General features: G+C 38.6%; 1 protein-coding gene across 5 annotated transcripts in view; it reads left to right on the top strand.

Annotated features, from left to right (window-relative positions):
* Positions 1-16,214, top strand: part of LOC106871252 (uncharacterized) — a 208,532-nt gene extending 192,318 nt beyond the window's left edge. For 4 of the 5 annotated variants that reach the window (XM_089365965.1, XM_089365967.1, XM_052974427.2 and 1 more), the window contains 3 exons: positions 12,593-12,730; positions 14,238-14,325; positions 14,454-16,214. In XM_089365965.1, coding sequence (XP_089222091.1) covers positions 12,593-12,730; positions 14,238-14,325; positions 14,454-14,563 — 336 coding nt within the window. In that variant the 3' untranslated portion in view covers positions 14,564-16,214. Of the gene's footprint in view, positions 1-2,025; positions 2,120-12,592; positions 12,731-14,237; positions 14,326-14,453 lie in introns of all 5 variants that reach the window. The other variant, XR_016244974.1, reaches the window with a different exon arrangement.
* The last annotated feature ends 6,286 nt before the right edge of the window (positions 16,215-22,500 follow it).

The raw sequence follows: 22,500 nt of genomic DNA, 5'->3' as shown, positions 1-22,500 counted from the left end.
CAAATTTAATTTGCGGTCCATGGGGACAATAAATAAGTATAATATAATACAAAGTAAATATAAGATAAAGATAATAAAACGACTACACTTGTTTCATAAGCAATTTTCAAATAGAAAGAAAATTTAAATCGATTAAAATCGATTAAAACCATCGAAAATCAATTCTATTCAAAAATATAGCTAATCTTCAGGTCAAAATACAACAATAATAATAATAAAAGAATGTATATAAAATACTTATTTTGTAAAGATAGAAAAATATTATTAAAAATATCAAAATGATAAACATTCCATAATCAAACCTACGTCCATTATAATATCCGCTAACAGTTATATTATATTCAAAAACCATCTTAACAAATTTTTTCGTTTAAAATACAATTTGAACAAAGTTTAAGGTTAAAATCAAAAAGATAGAATTAGCACATATTAAACGATGCAATAGTTTAATCTAGAGTATTTTATACTAAAAACGTTTATTTAAAAGAAGTCTAGTGAAAATATTGCGTAAACAATAGGACTAGAAAAAAATATGAATGAAAGATTAAACTTTATATAACTTAAGTCATAATAAAAAAACAATTAACGATATTGTATAAACAAACAAATTAAAATAAAAAGACTAGTTATTTATCGCATAAAGAAGAAACAAATATTAAACAGTATTAATAGAAAACATTCAACCCTAATCAAATCGAAGTCTTAGTTTATGCTAAGATGATACTCTTGCTTCTAAATAATTTAGTGTTAAATAAGATATCAATTAAAATTATCATTAAAAATCAATTGAATAATATAAAAATACAAAAATACGTATTTTTTCCAAACAATGATATAAAGTCGTTTAACAAAGTAAAATCTATATTTATCAAAATGTTGCTGTAGTTCAAACTGAAACTTAGACGTTAAACTGAGAACTAAAGCGAAATCATGATGGCAACTGTGCCCAGCGTCGCCTTCCTGGCACTTGTGTCGGTGGCATGTGTAAAGACATTCGAGCAAGATCATTGCCAGTGCCGCTGGAGTGGCTCCTGTGCAGGTGGCACAGAAAATACACCATTTTGGAGCGTGGCCGTTGCCAGTACCACCTGACTGGCCTTCGTGCCGGTGGCACATAAAAGCATCCACTACACTCTCAGAGTGGTTGGCGTTAGGAAGGGCATCCAGCCATAGAAACTCTGCCAAATCAGATTGGAGCCTGGTGTAGCCATCTGATTCACCAGTCCTCAGTCAAATTGTCCAACCCATGCTAGCATGGAAAGCGGAAGTTAAACAATGATGATGATTAATGTATATTTATATATATATGTAAATGTATACATATTTATATATATGTATATGTATATATTTATATATATGTATATGTATACATATGTATATATATGTATACATATTTATATATATGTAAATGTATACATATATATATATATAAATGTTTATATATTTATATATATGTATATGTATTTATATATATATTCGAATTTCTTCTGCTGACAGAATATGAAATCCAGAATGAAAAGCTAAGAACTTACTTCCAACCTTTTATATACTCCTAAGGTTGATCATAATGTCCCCCCAGCTCCATTCTTTATTATCTATCTCTTTCTTTAACATGTATACATCGCCCGTTTGACTCTTTTTAATTCGTTTTCCAGTTTGTGTTAAATTCATGCATTCCTTTTAATCGCCACGCTTTATCTATTTATTTTTCTTTACTTTATTCCAGTTTATCGTTCCTTTAACTCAGTCTCTCTAAATTTGTCTGCCATAATATAAAAGTGCAGAAGTGGCTCTCCCTTTAAACTTATTGGCTTGCGGTATCTCCGCCCCCTCCACCAGTACCGGAAGTTCTTATCCTCTGTCATCCTTTGGCTGTCTCCCGTGAACATTTCTAAGGGCCTAATGCCATCCCCTCCCCCACCCAGAGTTTTATCGATCTTATAGTGCATAAAGATGGTGTAATGTATGCAGGTTGTAAGCATTGTTTTGTTTATGAATTCAGCCAAATGCAAGCTTTCTTTTCAGGTACAGGACACTGCTTTCCCTCATCCCAGCGTCTCACAGGCCCACACCTCCCACACCGTCACAATTGGCACTCTCAACATCGGCACACTGAAAGGTAGGTCTGGTGAGATTGTTGAGATGCTTGAACGGTGATGCGTAGATTTGTATTGCATCCAAGATGGTGGAGAGGAGGTTCCGCGAGGTTTCTCACAGGCAAAGAACACAGGTACAAGATTTTCTGGGCAGGGAACACTGACGGGGTCGGGGGCATGGGAATACTCCTAGCAGAGAAATGGGTTGATAAGGTAATCGAGGTAGTCAGAGTATGTGACAGAGTACTTAAGATTAGACTAGTGCTTCACCGTAGGTTAGCTACCTTCATCTCGGCCTATTCCCCTCAACCGGGCTACCGGATGGGCAGAAAGACCAATTCTATGACACCCTGTTGCAAACTACCTCATTGACGAATGACAGGGACCTTCTCTTTGTAGCTGGTGATTTCAATGGTTATGTTGGACAACATGCAGGGCGCTTCCATGGTGTACATGGAGGCTATGGCTTTGGTTCCCGCAATGAGGAGGGAACCAGACTGCTGGAGTTTTGTGATGCAAACGATCTTATGGTTTGCAATACCAACTTCAGGAAACCTGTCTGTCACTTAGTCACCTACCGTTCTGGCAGACGCACCAGCCAAATCGACTACATCCTCGCCAGAAATAGGGAAAGAGGATGGCTTATAAATGCCAAAACCTTCCTAGGTGAACAATGCACCCCTCAACACAGATTAGTGGTAAGCGACTTCAGGATCAAGGCTAATTGGATGCCCAGAAGTAGACCAGCTTGGAGGAGAAGGGTTTGGAAGTTTAAAGATCCTTCAACTGGACAGAGATTTAGAAATGTCTTACTCGAAGCATTTGACAAAATAGAAGGAGATATAGCATCACACAACGTGGAAGACATTTGGAGGTTTCTACGGGACAACTTGCCGAGATCCACCGACCAGATCTGCGGATGGTGCAAAGTCCCCTCTCGACCCAAAGTAACGTGGTGGTGGAACAATGTGGTTGACAGGGCTATTAGACAAAAGAAACAGGCTTGGAAGAATGGAGGTAGCAGGGAATTGTATCAGACTGTCAGAAGGGAAGCTAGGAGACAGGTTTACTTAGCCAGAGGGGAAGCAGATAAGAAAAAATTTGCCAATGCTCTGCGCTGTGAGGACCAAAGACTTGAAGTATTTCATGTTGCAAGACAGTGTGTGAGAGAGAATCATGATGTCGTAGGAGAGAAATGTGTTCGCATGGATGATGGCTCACTTGCACTAAACGAGGCTGCAAAGAGAGAAGTTTGGAGACCCCACTATGAAAGGCTGCTTAATAAAGAGAATGAATGGGAGAAAGAGAGCCTGCCGTATGTCGACCCAACAGAGGGACCAGCTATCCTAATTGACAATACTTTGGTAGATAAAGCGTTCAAGAGTATGAAGACAGGGAAAGCCCCGGGCCCATCAGGAATCACTGCAGAGATGCTCAAAATATCTGGCAGTGTCGGCTATAGCCTAGTCGCCCGTATAGTTAATCAGGTGATACACAAAGGAGTCATACCCAATGGCTGGTGTAGCAGCACCATAGTCAACTGCTACAAAGGTAAAGGTGACGCTTTAGACACAAACAATTTAAGAGGTATCAAGTTGTTGCACCAGGTAATGAATGTCACCGAGAGGGTCATAGCCCAACAAATTAGGGAGAGAGTCAGTTTAGATGAGATGCAGTTCCAGGTTCGTTCCAGGGAAAAGCACCACTGATGCTATATTTCTGGTAAGACAGCTGCAGGAGAAATACCTAGCGAAAGATAAACCTCTGTACCTGTCTTTCGTTGACATGGAGAAAGCCTTTGACAGGGTCCCCCGATCTGGTGATCAATGAGGAAACTAGGGATAGATGAGTGGTTAATGATGTCTGTGCAAGCCATGTACAGGGACACTGTCAGTAAGATGTGGGTTGGCAACGAGTACAGTGAAGAATTCCTGGTTGAGGTAGGGGTCCACCAAGGTTCGGTCCTCAGCCCCCTCCTATTTATCATAGTCCTCCAGGCAATAACACAGGAATTCAAGACGGGGTGCCCCCTGGGAGCTCCTCTATGCTGATGACCTTGCCCTAATTGCTGAGTCACTATCAAAACTAGAGAAGCTTCAGGTGTGGAAGCAAGGACTAGAATCGAAGGTCCTTAGAGTCAACCTAGCTAGAACCAAAGTCCTAATAAGTAGGAAGGTAGACAAAACACAAACCCCTTCAGATAGATGGCCCTGCTCGATCTGTAGAAAAAGCGTAGGTAGAAACTCTATAAGATGTATCCAGTGTAAGCTATGGACACATAAGAGGAGCAGCAATATCAAAGGAAGGCTACCTAGGAAGATAGTTTTTGTATGTGGCAGATGCTCAGGAGCAATAAACACTGAAAATGTGCAGAAAACAACCTTTGCCACACACCAGGGAGAAAAACTAGAAGTAGTTGATAGCTTCCGCTACCTAAGTGACAGTTTGTAGCGGGGGAGGTTGCACTGAAAGTGTAGCTGCTAGAATAAGAATACCTTGGGCAAAGTTTAGAGAACTCTTACCTCTGCTGGTGACAAAGGGCTTCTCACTCAGAGTAAAAGGCAGACTGTATGATGCATGTGTACGAACAGCCATGCTACATGCCAGTGAAATATGGGCCGTGACTGCTGAGGACATGCATGAGCTCGCAAGGAATGAAGCCAGTATGCTCTGATGGATGTGTAATGTCAGTGTGCATACTCGACAGAGTGTAAGTACCTTGAGAGAAAAGTTAGTGGTGTGTAGGAGAGACGATTGCACTGGTATGAACATGTGGCAAGAATGGATGAGGGTAGCTGTGTGAAAAAGTGCCACACCCTAGCAGTTGAGGGTACCTTGTGGAAGAGGTAGACCCAGAAAGACCTGGGATGAGGTGGTGAAGCACGGCCTTCTAAATTTAGGCCTCACCGAGGCAATGACCAGTGACCGGGACCTTTGGAAATATGCAGTACATGAGGAGACTCGGCAACGCAAGTGAGAGCTTAATCTGTGCTCTCTGCCAGAAGTGTAGCCAGCTCACTTATTTGTATCTTTACTTCTTTGGACACTAAAAACTCTGCGAAGACCTGTTGAGGCAAGTGAATTTGCAATTTGAAATCTGAAATGGTAATAGAATCAAATCCGACAACTGGCACCCATGCCAACCTCTCCTACAGCACTGTCCGAGCATGTTCATTACCAGAGCAGCTGTCTGGCTTCCATGTTAGTGGCCCGTAAATAGCACCATTTGAGCAGAACTGTTACCAGCGTCGCCTTCTAGCACTTGTGCTGGTGGCACGTTAGAAAATCATTTGAGCGAGGTCGTTGCCAGTACTGCTGTACTGGCTCCCATGCATGTGGCACGTAAAAAACACCTTTCTGAGCGTGGCCGTTGCCAGTACCTTGTGACCGGCCCTCGTGCCGGTAGCACGTGAAAACACCGACTACACTCTCTGAGTGGTTGGTGTTAGGAAGCGCATCCAGCTGTAGAAACTCTACCAGATCAGATTGGAGTCTGGTGCAGCTTGCTGGGTGCCAGTCCTCAGTCAAATCGTCCAACCCATGCTAGCATGGAAAGCGGACATTAAACGACGATGATGATGTATATATATATGTATATCTATTTCTATATATGTATATATATTTAGATATATGTATGTATGAATGTATACTCTTTTTACTATTTTACTTGTTTCAGTCATTTGACTGCGGCCATGCTGAAGCACCGCCTTTATTCAAGCAAATGGACCCCAGGACTTATTCTTTGGATGCCTGGTACTTATTCTATCGGTCTCTTTTGCCGAACCGCTAAGGACCTAAACACACCAGCATCGGTTGTCAAGCAATGTTGGGGGGACAAACACAGACACACAAACACACATACATATATATATATATATATACACAACAGGCTTCTTTCAGTTTCCATCTACCAAATCCACTCACAAGGCTTTGGTCGGCCCGAGGCTATAGTAGAAGACACTTACCCAAGGTGCCACGCAGTGGGAATGAACCCAGAACCATGTGGTTGGTAAGCAAGCTACTTATCACACAGCCACTCCTGCACCTATGTATATTTATATATATGCATATGTGAATATATGTATATTTATATATATGTAAATATGAATGTATGTATATTTATATATGTGTATATAAATGCATGTATATTTATATATATGTATATATAAATGTATGTATATATATATATATATCTATCTATATATATATATATATATATATATTATCTATAAAAGGCAGATTTTCTCTGTGTATGCATGTTTAAAATTTATTCAGTCACACAATTCCAAATTTTGTGGATGAAAAAATCGGAATTAATATTGTAAATACCATAACGTAGGTCATACGGTCATTCCTTCGGTCAAAATGTGTACCAGTTTCGAAATAAATCGATCAAACTACGTACATGACCATTTTCCCCTCCAATACAATCTAATTCCCTCTTTCTGTTACCATTACAAATCATCTCAACTGCCACTTTCTCTTATGAACGTTTACGAACGATCCAAGAAAAAAGACAGAAAGAAAGGAAGGAAAAAGACTGAGAGTCAAATAAACAGACACACTACCAATACATATGTAACCAAGGTTACATATGACCTCATTCTAAACTTGTATGTGTATATATGTATATAGCCATGACTGGTGAAAGAAATATCACTATTTCTGTAATGATTTGTACTGGATGAAGGACCAAATTTGTGAAGTAAACTGTAAGTTTTTTTATATTTCACCAACAATTTTCATCCTTTCACATACTTGACTATCTTTGTAATTATATTTATTTGTATTTTTTCCATAACGGATTTGATCCTAAATGTGAATCCAAAGCTATTTTGGAACTTGTTATTTCAGTATCTAAAACAATGGCACCATTTGCCAATTTATATTGGTAAATGACTACAGAAATGCTATATTTTATATTTATTTTTGATCCATGCCTATGACAAAATGAACTTACCAATATATAGATACCTCACTCATTGATTCATCACAATATTTCATTGTTCTGAATTGTTATTCAACTTTGGAACAACAGAGCCTAAAAACAGCAAGAAACCCAGATAGTGGGACATTTTTGTGCCAACTAGAATTGAACCCAATTAACTTGGTTTTCATATTTGTCTCCTACCTTTTTTTAACTAACCAGCTGTATAGATGTAAACACAATTCCTTCTTCCTTTCTTCCTTCTTTCTTTCCTTCTCTTTTCCATTGACACTCCTTTCAGATACACAGGCACACACTCACAAAAGCACACCCACACTCTCTCCCACTGGACAATAATGCCAACTCTTTGAAAAACAACTTTCTTCCAAACAATGCCATCTGGTTTTGCCATTTTTAAAGGCCAAGAATAAACTTATCATTGAAAGAACTGACCAGCTATAAACACAATTTTCTTCTTTCACCTTTCCTTCTCTTTCCCATTGACACTCCTTTCAGATACACAGGTACACACACACACACACACACATACACTGTCTCTCACTTTTCCCTCCATTCCTCACCCTCTTTTACTATCCTATATATCTCTCTCCACCCCTACACATTCAATAATACTATAAAAAGAGACATCCTCTGAAGTGAAATCATATTTTGAAGAACCTACAAGAATAAGTACAAGCGCTAATATTTATAAAACATGTGACATATTAATAAAAATCTGTAAATGTACAACCATCCAGATATCTGAGTACCTTATTATTTTTTCCAATATATATATATATATATATTCATCAGCACAAGATAACTGTTGGCTACAGATGGTAGCACTAGATCTTGTTTGAGGTATATACTTTTACTAGCAGTATAACCCGACCTTGTCTGGGTGTGACTTATTACGCCATCTACGATAAGTCTTGCTTGGTGCAAATCAACTAAAACAGAAAGCCTTACAACAAAAAAACCCTTATGATGTAAATATGTTCATAATTCAAAAGACGATGAAATTAATAGGGAAAGTCTGAAGGCGTAACATTATTAAGCGTACGTAAATTTCATCCGTCTAATTGGCTGTAGAAAAGCTTGTGCAAAACAAATTTTATCGCTGGAGGTAGGATGGCAATTTCTGATGAAGCAATTGCTGGCGATCTGTTGGTACACAGTTTAGCCAGAATTCTATCAGATTAGGCAGAAGATGTTGATGCACCATTTTCCATTATGTTCAAAGTAGCTACTGGAATGTAGTGAATTGCTGCAGTCTGTTGCTGTCAATTTAAACTGGTTGCTTTCTTTCCCCAGCAAACTCTCTTTTTTGGAGGCATAATCTATGTATATATTAAACAGAACAACAAAAGTTATAATAGATGGCAGGGTCGGTAATTTTCACATTTCTGTAATTTTTCAGATTAACACCTGCACGATTACCCAAACCTAACCCTAAAACCTAACCTTAAAATCCAAACCCTAACCCTAAAACCGTAACCCTAACCCTAATCCTAACCTTAAACCCTAACCCCCTAGTGAAAATCGTGGTATATTTACCAAACATTGACGAACATGAGTTATATTGTTGTCAATGATTGTGTGTACAGGTAGAAGGGAAGAAATATAAAAATTGCTAGAAACAACAGCCAAATCTCCCTTAAATCACACAAAGTAAACGGAATTTTAAAATGTTTACATCAATGGAATTTTTTCGATGTGAACTTTCCAATGCAGTAATTATGCGCTCAACATATAATATAGAGAGTAAGAGTAAAAGAGAGAGAGAGATAGTGATACATAAACCCTAACACCCTAATGAAAATCGTGGTATATTTACCAAATATTGATGAACAGGAGTTATATTGTAGTGAATGTTTTGTGAGAGAGGAAGAGAGAGAGAGGGGGGAGAAAGGAATAGTGATGGTAGCAATGAAGAGAGAGAAAGAGAGAACGAAAGACAGTTATAAAATAGCAATGCATGTACGTGTTTATATAAGAAACACAGAAACTAAATCTTATATCTATAATGTTGAATTGTGTATGTGTTTATGTATATGTTGTTGTCACAGATCACGTATGTGTGGTCGTGTGTGTTTTTACGTTTCTATGTTATGAAAAATATGTTAGAAGTAGAGGAAAGGTATTAAATGAGAGAGAGGAAGAAGTAAGAGTGTAAAATGTAACCAAGTTAATCTATGACTTTGTATGTATCACTTTCTCTCTCTCTTCCTCTCCCTCTTTTACTCTTACTCCCTATAACAACACTGGTACAGGTAGAAGGGAAGAAATATAAAAGTTGCTAGAAACAACAGCCAAATCTCCCTTAAATCACACAAAGTAAACGGAATTTAAAAAATCTAATTACTGCACTGGAAAGTTCACATCGAGAAAATTCCATTGATGTAAAAATTTTTATGAAAAAGTGGAAAATGTGGATTTCTATAAACTTTAAAAAAGGCTTCACACAGACACACAACTTCAGCTTTATATATTAAGATAGTGACACACAGTCACTGATCTCATAAGGAGAAAATACAATTAGTTTTAAATCTCTAGCGAAAAATAAGTAGTAACATTACTACAGAGTAAAGTCTAGTTGCCAATCTACTGTGGCAGTCCTGTTTAGGGAGGTGTAATGTTCCCGTGCACCAATGGTTTCTAGGTTATTTCTCTTCATCAGCACCTGATAACCTTTCTCTAGAGATTGCAGCACTAGGTCTTGTTCGAGGTATATATTTTTTAAGTGACACACAATCACTGACCAAGTAAGGATAAAAATCACTTATTTCTAAATTTCTTAGCCAGAAATAAGTAGTAACAGTATTACAGAGCAAAGTTTATTTGCCAACGTAAAGTGGCAGTCATGATTAGGACAGTGTTACTAACTTTTTTAGTCCCAGGAAAACATCTGTTACAGCTGGCTATGTGAAGACTCCTTCTAATAGGACTATATATGAGTTTTTGTGCACACCGACTTTACTAACTCCTCATATTATTATTTCTTTTTTTAATAGTTAATAAAGTTGCTGTAATTGCATATAATGTATATAAACTCCTTTATCCATTAACTTTGATCTACACTCATCCTAGAAGCTGTTAAACCCAACCAACTGACCAATGGTAAATAACCAAAATTTGTTTACCTTTGGAAAGCAAACCTATCATTCACCTAGAATTGTGATAGTAACAGAAAAATCTGAGTAGCATTACTGTGTGTGTATGTACATACTGTAGGAAGACTGCCTGCTGAGTAGTTTTCTGCAAGTCGTTTAATATTTTCACATTTGACTCCCAGTTTGAGTAATTTTTCTGATGTTTCATCTAATTTTCTTTTGTATTTTTTATTCATCTAACAGCTCTGTTGCTAAATATTAATTTTATTATTTTATTCTTGTTTAGTGTGCTAGAAATAGCAGGAACCATATGGGTATATTCTAAGGCCTGTGGCAGATCAAACAACCATCATCATCATCAATTAACATCTGTTTTCTATGCTGGCATGTATTGGATGGTTTACAGAAGCTGGCAAGCCATACAATTGCACCAGGTTTCATTGTCTGCTTTAGTATGGTTTCTATGGTTGAATGCCCTTTTCTAACACTAACCACTTTACAGCATGTTCTAGGTGCTTTTTATGTAGCACCAACATTGGTGCTTTTTACATGACACCAGCATGGTCGTTGAGTAACTTGCAACGACTCCTTGGCTAGGAGAGGTCATGGTACTGAAGGAGGTAACATTGTGCTTGAGTACTGGTTGAGAAGTTAAAGTATAGCAGAGGAATAGAATAGAAACAGGTATCTTACTATAGAGGAGATACTTGGCTATCCCAGTAGGGAAAGAAAGAAGAGAAATAGTCAGAGAGAAAGATGGAGACAGACGGAGTGGGAAAGAGAGAATTTTTTCGAGTTGGGATCCCAAATTATGCCAGTATCTCTGGAAGATTTCATTTTATTAAAAAATGTTCATTTAACAAATTCCAGAAGGACAGCTTTCTGCTAAATAATATTTCAACATTTGATTCCTAGTTTGAGTACTTTTTCTGATATGTCCAATTTCCTTTTGTATCTTTTATTCATCTTATAGCATTCACTCAATAAAATGACACTAATTGCTTGCACACAAAAAAATTGTAAAAATTCATGAAGAAATCAGCTATTATGTTGGTTTATCACCTCATGTGTATTTGAAAATATCTTATTGAAAAACTTGTAGCTTTGAACTCATGTGATTATATAACTTATTATTTCCTCTGCAATATTGTTCATTGATACCATCATCATCATTTAATATCCATTTTCCATGCTGGCTTAAGTTAGATGGTTTGACAGGAACTGGCCAGCTTGAGAGCTGCACCACGTTCCAGTTGTCTGTTTTGGCATGGTTTCTTCAGTTGGATGCCCTTTCCTAACACCAACCATTTTATAATGTATACTGGGTGCTTTTTTGTGTACCATAGGCACCAGTATAGGTGATTTTCACATGGCACCTACACAAGTGCACTTAACATGGAACCAGCACAGGTTATTAATATTAAAATCTATCTATACGATCATACAACTGAATAATGGCAGTAGAGGGTGAGAGTGAGGCAGACAGGAAACAAGAAAGATAGAGGGTGGGGAGAAAATGAAACTAACAGAGTGTGTAGGGGCAAGATGAACATTGTATACTGAATTGAAAAATTCCAATATGGAAACAAATAGTGCAGTATGCATATTGTATTATACACATTCATGTATAACTGAATGAAACTTTAAATATGAAATTTCTATGTAATTTTGATTAAGATAAATAGATATACAATAAATGGAGAGAGTCATTGAAAAAAAATGAAGGAAGAGAATAAGACTGACAAAGATAAAGTCATATGGATACAGAAATAGAGGCAATAAACAAAGAAGAGGTGGAAAGAGAGAGAGTGTTGCTAGGAAAAAAATAGAAGAAAAGGGATATAAATGTAAGACATTGCAGTGAATAGAATTGTGATTTCTTAAAAGCATGTAGTTGAAATTTTCAGTATTAAAAGCAACTTCAAAAACATATTCTGATAATAAAAAAAAAATGTATTGAAATAGGAAATTGCAAAATCTTGAAAAGCAGCTTTCTCCATTATAGTGTGTGTGTATGTGTTCATATCTCTCTCTTTCTCTTATATATATATATATATATATATATATATATATATCATATAACTGCCCAGACTATCAGATGTTGTTACACCTCACTGGTCATAATGTGTTTTGCATTGTTTTAGCCTTCGAATGTTGCCACTCTGCTAGCTAAACAAATAGTCCAGTATTCCCCCCTGATTTAAAGGGGTACTTGGACAACGTGAAGTGAAGGGTTTTGCTCAAGAACACAACATACTATCCAGTCTGGGAATCAAACCCACAATTTCGTGATCATGAGTACAGCAGCCTAAGCACTGGGCCACGTGGCTTCACACACACATATATGTTAAAATTATTGTTTCCTAATAAATAACTTTGTTCAAAAGTATTTTTGTATGCAACTCCTCAAATATGTCGGTCAATGTTAATAAACTTCTGTTCTTTTTATAATGCAGATGTTTGATATCAGTCAAATTACTTTAAAAGAGCTTGACTACACTGTGCCAGTGAGTTTAACTATTACAGAAGATGGCTTTATCACAGCATTGGTGGGCTACTTTGATGTTATTTTTGATGGACCTAACATGAACCCTGTAAGTATTATAGTATATAGCTGTATTTTATACCTTCAGTTATTAATTATAATCTTGCTGCTGAAGAAGGAAACTGTAGATATTTAATTTGAACAAACAACTGAGGCATCAGAGTTTACATTCTCTTGATTCTAAGTAAATATTAGAAAGTAGAACAACAGTTCACCATTATAAATAATAACTGCCCTATGAAATTGATAAAACATTTTCATTAGGTCACAATGCCAAGCTTAGCCAATGTATGACCCTGTGGGTTGACTGTAGCCATGTGAATAGAATTTGATAGATGGAAGTTTTGTACAAGTTTGTCAGTAGGATTGTTCCTGTTCTTCAATGTTGCCTTTGAGAGATTATATTAAACTGGTTAACTGGTTATGCAGATACTTTCACCCCACCATTCTTGGGGGCACTGAAAAAGGAATTTTACATGTAACTTCACACTGACATTGTCTTGGTATTGGTAATATGTTTATACCCATATAAGTCTGACAGCTTATATGAAAAGTACCAGTTACACACTGGGGTCGATGTAATTGATTTAATCCCTTTGTCTGTCCTTGTTTAGCCCCTATTGGCAATAAATATATGAAAATATGTATGGATTAATGTCAAGAAGAGCATATGGCTATAGAATACTGTCTCAATAAGTCTTGTCCAACCCATACCAGCATGTAGTAAGCACACTAAAATGATGATGTTGATGATACATGTTGAGTGAAGTTGGATTAAAATTAGTGATGGTGACTTGAGTGAAATGTATATGGAAGAAGTTTTAAGAAGTGAATGACATACTAATTAGCAGTGAAGTCACTGAAACTGAAAGGAGAGGTGTATGCTGCATGTCTGAAAAGTACTAAGATTTACAGGAGTACAACATGAATAATGAAGTGGAATAGCAGAGAGTACTTGAAAACACAGAAATGAGAATAGTTTGGTAACTGGGCAAAGTATCATTGAGGGAAAAGTTACAAACAATAAATTATAGAATGTTATGAAGAGAAATGGGATGGGATAAGAATAGTTTGGTCGTGTGCTGAGGAAGGATGAAAGTGATTTGGAAAAAGGAGCAATAGAATTAAATATAGTACTTTAAGGAAGGGAAAAGCTAAGAAAGACATAGCTAAATGTAGGAGGAAATGGGAGCAAAAAGATTAATGAAAGCAGGTATGAAAGATACGACAAAATGGTTAGCCTCTGCTTTAGCAGGATAAATAGCCTTAAAATGTTTGTAGTTATAAACATGTGAGTTCAAATGGTTGACTTGGTTAGATAACCATCTAGAATGTTGGTGCTTTATATCTTATCTCCTGATACTATTCGTGTTTTAAAATTATTTATACATTCTAACCACTATGTGCTGTGATAAATCTAGTGCTCTGCAGTAGACTTGTATTTCATCCAGTGAAAGGTTTATCTGCCCTTCATTTATTACTTAGAAAAAGATTAGCTTGTTTTTTTAATTACTAACAGAGACAGTCTTCCTACGAAAGAAACATTTGTTTTTCAGGTAACATTTTCAACTGGTCCTTTGTCAACACCAACACACTGGAAACAGACTGTATTTTTAATAGATCCTGAAATTCCTGTGAAAAAAGGTGAGACTGAATCATTATTTATGTTTTTGGCATGATATTGATGTTCTCAAGTAGATAAAACTCTGAAATTTTTCTTTAACTGTTGCTTTATCATTTGCATATATTCATATATTTTATTTGTTTTCTAGATGATATCTTGACTGGAACTCTCACCTGCATGAAGAACAGAAAATCTCCACGAACACTGGTCGTACGGCTGTCCATTGCAGATAGATTTGCATCATATATTATTGAATAACTGGAACTAATGCACGTACACGTGTGTGTGTATAAATATAAATTTTAAGCCAATTCTTTTAATCAGTTGTTACTTAAAGTTTTGCTTTTCTGCCTGTTGAATAACACAAAATAATGAAAGCAGTAACTATGTTAAATAAAACATTTTGAATAATATCTGAATATAATGAATGTCTCTGATTTAATAGAGTAAATGGTAGACAAAGAGATAAAAAAAAACTGATCAAAAGTTGTTGTATGTGGAATCTGTACACCCCTGTGATTGGCTAAGTGAACTATACTAGTTCGTATAAATGAGCATGCACAAAACAGTCTGCGAAGAGTGTCATATGCACAGTCATATATTGTACAGGTCGTAGGAATTATTGAATAGAGATATTGAGGAGTGCTTGTTGAAGATACACAGTTGGATATCAGGAACGTTTGATATTATAAGAATTCAGATATAACAATGACGACGAGAAGTCGTACGTCATTTCAAAAGTTTAAACTGGAATGATAGTAGTATAAGGGTGGTAACTTGTGTTGTAATGTCATAAGTTCAGACATTAATAAAAACACACACATATACGAAGGAGAAGTCAAAATTTATCCTCACTTTTGCCAAATTTCTTTAGGTTGGTTGCACTGCCTTCAGTGCTTGCATGCGAAAAAGTTGTACTCTTGTGGTTACATAATGAAAGAAAGGAGTCAACACTTACACTGCATAGATATATGTATGAGTGCATTGAAAAGTTCAAAAATGGCCAGACAAGCTTGAAGTAGAAAGAGGGAGCAGGATGGCCATCAACCTCTACCACTGATGTGAAGATTCAACGTGCTCAAGAAATGGTTCTGGTGACCTGACAAGTAACCATTGATGAGGTCGCTTGTGCTCTGCAAATTAATCATGGCTCTGCATATGCAATCATCCATGACAAGCTTTGCCTTTCTAAAGCCTGTGCAAAATGGGTGCCAAGAGAGCTTACTTAAGTGCATAAGCATAGTTGTGTGGAAACCTGTCAGTGCTTACTTGACCACTGCAGCAATGAAGATGAAGTTTCTTTGGAGCAAATAGTCTGAAGAGAAGAGACCTGGGCTCACACCAAACCAGAATTCAAAAAGCAGAGAATGGAATTGAAATTCAGGATTCAACATTCCATAGAAAAAGTAATGCTAACTGTTTTTTGGGATGCAAAAGAGCTTATACTGGAACATTAGCTGGAGAAGGAGTCTACAGTCATCATTGTTGGCTACAGTCAAATGTTGGCCAACAAAATGAAACCAGAAATTCACACCAAAGTTCAAGTCTATAGTCAAAGTAAGTATTATTGTTACACAACAATGCATGGCCACCCACACCTCTGAAACCTTTCAAAAATTGGGTTTTGAGTTGCTGGAACATCCTGCTTACAGTCCAGATCATGCCCTTTCCAACTACCACCTCTTTGGACCACTCAAACTTTCTTTACAAGATCATCAGTTTGCTACAGACAGAAATTTAGGAAGTTGTGCTTAAATGGCTACACGACTAGCCATTAACATTCTTCTCTTATGGAATAAGTAAGCTTATGGACCCTTGAAGAAGTACATTGAAAATCAAGAAGGCTGTCAAAAAGTGATATAATTGTTTAACCCTTGTTTTTGTTTTAATAAATTATGGAAACAAGTGAGTACAACTTTTGACTTATCCTTGTGTGTGTGTGTGTATATATATATATATATATATATATACTTCATTTAGAGAATTAACATTGCTATATATATATATAATCAAAATAAGCAACAGTATATCAAGAAGTGATGCAGTACGACCGTTTCAGGCAGCTCCATTCAACTGAACAATGCAATCATTACATCAGTTTAAATGTAGGGCTATCATCTGCTGCACAAATAGAATTTTAATCAGTCGGACACATTAATAGAATTTTACTCAAATACTTTAACAAAGCAAGAAGATAGAAGAAATCCATGTTGTCGCTATTGCAGCTAAGAATATATATATACTATTGAAGAGGTTGCAAGAAGTAACAATAATTTTAGAAAAAATGAACGGAAATCGAACCGGTGAGTTTGTTAGTTAATAAGGCATTAAAACAGAATGACTCTCCCCAGACATAATAGAATAATAAATAAAATTGCATATATATACACACACACATATATCCTTATCACCATCATTGTTTAACATCCGTCTTCCATGCATGCATGTGTAGGACAGTTGACAGGAGCTGACCAGGTAGAAAACTACCCTAGTCTACTGTGTTCATTTGGCAAGCTGGATACCCCTCAACTGGCACAGACGAAGTTAGTTTTGGCATGATTTTTACAGCTGGATGCCCTTCCAAATGCCAATCACTTTACAGTGTGGACTAGATGGGTTTTACATGGCACCAGCAGTGGCATTCCAGGAGGGGAACTTGTGTGAGAGGATGAAAGGTTAGTGTGACAGAAATAGGTGTCTTGCTATTGAGGAGGTACAAGAAAAGGGGTAGAAACAGGTGTGCTGATGTAAAGGAGATACTGGGTTACCTAGTCAGAGGAAAAATAAGAGAAGGAAAGAGAGAGTGACCAAGAATGAGGGCAGAAATAGGTGTGCTGCTGTAGAGGAGATACATGGCTATCCAGCCAGAGGGAGGAGCAAGGGAAAGAGAAAGTAGGAAACAGCAAAAGTGTAAAAGAGCAGGAGAGAGATGGCAAAGTGCCAAGGTACACTCACAAGTAACAAGGATCAGAGCATAGATGTGATGTTAGAGTAGGGAAAGAGAGAGGTATGGAGGTCGTAATATACACAGTCAGGTATTGCCAAGAAGGTGCAAGTAGGGAGTGCAGATTGCAGTGACTGGCAAAAACCTGGTTAGAAAAATAGGAACAGCAATACAGTGAGCAGAGCAGTGAAGGTAGGAAAGGGGATTGGGAGACAATCATAATTTATAAAGACGAAATGTGAAAAAAAAAAAGAAGCAGTTTAGGAGAGGAGATGTAGTTTGGTTTCTTGGGGTAGGGTAGGTAAAAAGTTTGTTGTATGTAGGTGGGGCACAACACTTCTAGCACTCGGTTTCACTGACATGGGCAGCTCTTCTCTAGAACCTTATATTGCCAAACATCTTGGTCTGTTGTCATTTCCTCCATGAACCCCAACATCCTAAGATCGGTCCTCACCACTTCATCCCATATCTTCCTGAGTTTCCGTCTTCCACAGGTACCATTCGCTTTCAGTGACAGGCACTTCTGTATATAGCTATCTTTACTCATACACATCACATGTCCAAACCAATGCATTCTCCTCTCCTGCATGCCACATTTAATCCCTCTTATACCTAGCTTTTCTCTCAACACAGCACTGCTTTGTCGGTCATGCATACTGATGTTGCAAGTCTGGAGCACACTAGCTTCATTCCTTTCTAGTCTACACATGTCTTCAGCAGTCAGACTCCATGTCTCGCTACCATGTAATAAAGGCCGTTCTTACACAAGCATCATACAATATACCTTTCACTCTGAGAGAGTCCTTTAGTTGCCAATAGAAGTAGTAGCTCTCTGAACTTACTCCATTCTTATTCTAAAAACAATACTTTCAGGGCATCCACTACCATTACTAATTTGGTCACTTAAATAGCAGAAACTATCTACTACCCCAAGAGAGCCTCCTGTGGTAGCAAGCTAGCTTCCCAACCACATGGTTACTGGTTCAGTAAGTGTCTTTTGTTATAGCCTCAGGCCAAGCATAGCCTTGTGATTGGATTTGGTATATATCTGTGGGTGTGTGTGTATTTTTGTACCCCCATCACAGCCAGTTTAATGTCTCCTGTAACTTAGCGATTCAGCATAAGTGACAGATAGAATAAGTACTAGGCTTTAAGAAAAGTCCTGGGGTTGATTTGTTTAACTAAAACCCTTTAACATGGTGCCCCAGTATGCCTATAGTCAAATGACTGAAACAAGTAAAAGAGTGTGTGTGTGTGTATATATATATATATATATATATATATATTTATATATATATATATATATAAATGGTAAGGTATTGCCAAAGGTGTATGAGTAGGGATTAAAAGACTTCACATGAATGGAAAGAGTGTGGGGGTGGGGGACAACAGGATAACAATGACACACTGAGCAGGGCAGTGGGGACAAGGTTAGGGAGCAAGAGGTAAGCATAGCGCATGAAAAGAGTAAAAGGATTGATGTAGGTTGGTTTGTGGAAAAGTTTTGTTGTTACATGTGGGTGGAACTCAATTTTGCTGAAGTGGACAGGTCTTCTCAAGAACTTCATATTACCAGACATCTTGGTCCATTATCATCTCCTCCATGAGGCATCCTGAGATCACTCTTCACCACTTCATCCCATGTCTTCCTGGGTCTCCCTCTTCCACAGGTGCCATCTTCTCTCAGTGATCAGCACTTTATACAACTGTCTTCATTCATGTATGTTCAGGTATGGCAATGCAAACAGGAAAATATTACTCAAAATATGAGTATATTATATTTTTATTAATATTTAGTGGAAGCAACAGAGTGACTCAAGGTCCAATTGTTCCGTGCATTGATACTTATCAAATTAATTACAAGTTGAAGAGCTGTAGGTTTATATAGTTGGTGAGACATTTTCTGCTGGATTATTCTGGATAGAATTTTAAATCATAATAATGTCGCATTCATAATTCATATTTTTCAAATTGTTTGTCTGTTATGTAAGTAAAGAAATAAAGAGAGAAAAAAAAGAAACCTTGTGTGTATCTTCGCACATAAAAACAAAATTTGCACAGATATATGAAAGGGAGAGTATATAAATTAGAAATATAAGCATATACATGTACATATATATACACATGCATGTCTATAGGACACATTCATGCACATGTGCACATCTATAATTATACATACGTATATATATATATATTTAGATGAAAACGGTTTTATTGAAATTCGTTGGTACTCTGAGTTTCAAACGTGATGCTAGTCTTCACCCATTTTGAATTTGAATGAAAGAAGTTGGTTGTTATTACTGTAAGGTGGGCTGTGATTGGTCGGGGAAGGTCACGTAGTGTTGTGGTATATTGGTATCTTATCAACAACAGTTAGTTGGAAAATATTGCATGGTTAACAAGAAATTGACCACAAGGTGGACAGGAAATCAGTCAGGTTGTTGGTGGGGAAGTAGGAATGGGCGGTATGTGCAAATATATAATTATATATATAGGTGTATGGACACGCTCATATGGTTTGTGTACAGTTTTATATTGTTACAAGCATGCACATTTGTACATGGGCACCCACATGCACACACCCATATTCACTTATAAGTATATATGCATGCATGAAAATACATGTGCATAACAACCATTGGGAATTGGTAAGCATTCACCACGGTTAATTTCCTCTTCACCATTTTCTTTGAGGTGGCTCCATTGGCCACTACTGCCTGACTTCTATCTTTCAGAAAGTCATGATACCACTCTCCAAGTTTTCCATCTATGCCTAGATGACACAGTTTGTGGCATATCATACCATGATCCACTTTATCAAAAGTTTTTGCAAAGTCAAGGTATATTGCGCCCACATTTGAGTTGTTGACTAACTGCCTCAACACCCAGTCATAGTGCTGTAAGATCTGAGTCAGGCAGTTCCTACCTGGTCGAAAGCTATGCTTGGTATGTGCTCCCCAGCTGGACGGGACGCCAGTCCATCTCAGCGTTACTCATTTTTGCCAGCTGAGTGGACTGGGGCAATGTGAAATGAAGTGTCTTGCTCAAGAACACAACGTGTTGCCCGGTCCAGGAATCGAAACCACAATCTTACGATCATGATGCTGACACCCTAACCACTAAGCTACACGCCTCCACACATATACGATATATATATATATATATATATATATATATATATATATATATATATATATATATATATATATATATATATATATATATATATATATATATATATATATATATATATATATATATATATGGGAGAATATACAAAAAATAACAACAGACGAGGACAGGTGGTGTAAATAACAAAAGTATATATTAGTATGACGCTCGGGAATACGGAAAGTCTTTGACGTTTCGAGCTACGCTCTTCAACAGAAAGAATACGGAGACAAGGAGAAAAACACGGAGAAAAAAAATTGAATAGTGTTCAGTCAACGGTCAATCATAATAATGGCCGATCATAACAATGACTGACCGGAAGTTAGAAATTCTTATTTCAGGAGAGCTAAGAAAGGGGGAGATAACGAACGGTGATCGGGAACGAGGGGCTGTGTGTGGGAGGTAGACTGCTGGTGATCTTGACGCATGTAGTGTGAAAATGGGGGAAGGGAGAAAGGGAGAAAGTAGTTGGTCAGTTGTAGTGTGTGCGTGGTGTGATGCGAGGGTATTGGTGTGGTGTGCGTGGTGTGATGCAAGGGTATTGGTGTGGTGTGATGTGAGGGTGTTGGGAGGTGGGGAAGGCATGGGTGGAGTGTGGGGTAGAGGTATGGGGTTTGTGGGTAGGGTGGGGTATGTGGGTAGGGGTGGGTGGTGGGTGTAAGGAATTGGATGGGGTGGAGTGGGAAGGTAGAGTAGGAGTGTATTGGGGTGTGGTGGGATGAGCTTATGAGGGGGTGTTGACGAGGAGGGAGAAGGGGAAGGTCGATGTAAGAGAGGGGGAAGATGGGTATGGGAGGGGAGAGGAAGAGAGGAGAGAGGGTGGGTATAAGAGAGGGAAGGGGGATTGAGAGAGGGGGAAGGTGGGTATGGGGGGAGAAAGAGAGTGAGAGAGAGGGAAGAGGGGTATGGGGGGAAGAAGAAAGGAAGAGAAAGAGAGTGAGAGAGAGGGGAAGAGAGTGAGAGAGTAAGGGTGAGAGAGTAAGAGTGTAGAGAGTAGGAGAGTAAGAGTGTAGAGAGTAAGAGTGAGAGAGGGGGGAGTACGGGAGAGGGGGAGGGGGGAGTACGAGAGAAGAGAGTGAGAGAGAGTAAGAGAGAGGAGTGAAAGAGTAGGAGAGTAAGAGTGTAGAGAGTAAGAGTGAGAGAGGGGGGGAGTACGAGAGAAGAGAGTGCGAGAGAGTAAGAGAGAGGAGAGAAAGAGTAGGGGTGAAGAGAAGTGGGAGTGGAGAGAAGTATGAAGAGAGGTGAAGAGACGTACAAAGAAGTAGGAGTCGGAGCAGGAGGTGGGGGAGGGGAGAGATGGGTGGTAGGAGGGAGGGTGGGGGAGAGAGACAGGAGGGGGGGGTTAGATGAAGAGTGGAGGGGAGTTGAGCCCATGTGGCGCAAAGGAGCGAAGATAGAAGATTAATCCCTGTTCACGGCGCAAACGGGAGTCCGGATGGCCCCTGTGCATGGACAATCCAAACACAGACAGGTGTTGCCGCAAGGAGTGGCCGGCAGAACGGAAGTGGCGTGACACCGGGGTGTCATTGCCGACGTTGATATCTCGGAGGTGTTCCGCGAATCGGTCGGCCAGGCGCCGCCCCGTTTGTCCGATGTACAGGGATTGGCAGAGAGAGCAGGAGAGGCAATATATGATGTTGGTAGACGTGCAGGTGAAGGAGTCGGTGATGCGATAGGGTCGGTGATGGGTGCTGGTGAGGAGGGTGGTGTTGGAGAGGTAAGGGCAAGTGCGGCAGCGTGGGCGGGAGCAGGGGAACGAGCCAGGTTGGGAGGTTGGGTTGGGGAAGAAGCTGTGGACCAAGAGGTCCCGTAGGTTGTGGGCTCGTTTGAAGGAGGGGAGGGGTCGATTAGGGAAGATGTGGGAGGTGGAGGGGTCGGACTGGAGGCGCCGAAAAGCTCGGAGAATGGAGCGTTGGAGGGGTAGGGTGGTGGGATGGTAGGTGAGGGGAAAAGGGAGGCGGGAAACGGCAGGGCGGGTTCGGGGGGAGAGAGCAGATGCACGGTCCACAGAACGTGCTCTGGCAAGGGCGGTGTGGATGGTGGTGGGTGGATATCCACGCAGGCTAAAGTGGTGAGCCAT

This window comes from Octopus bimaculoides, chromosome 18 (genome assembly GCF_046866305.1).
Source record: "Octopus bimaculoides isolate indiv1 chromosome 18, ASM4686630v1, whole genome shotgun sequence".
Lineage (NCBI taxonomy): Eukaryota > Metazoa > Mollusca > Cephalopoda > Octopoda > Octopodidae > Octopus > Octopus bimaculoides.
The sequence above is the reverse complement of the archived record's forward strand: the minus strand, read 5'-3'. Positions and strand labels throughout refer to the sequence as shown.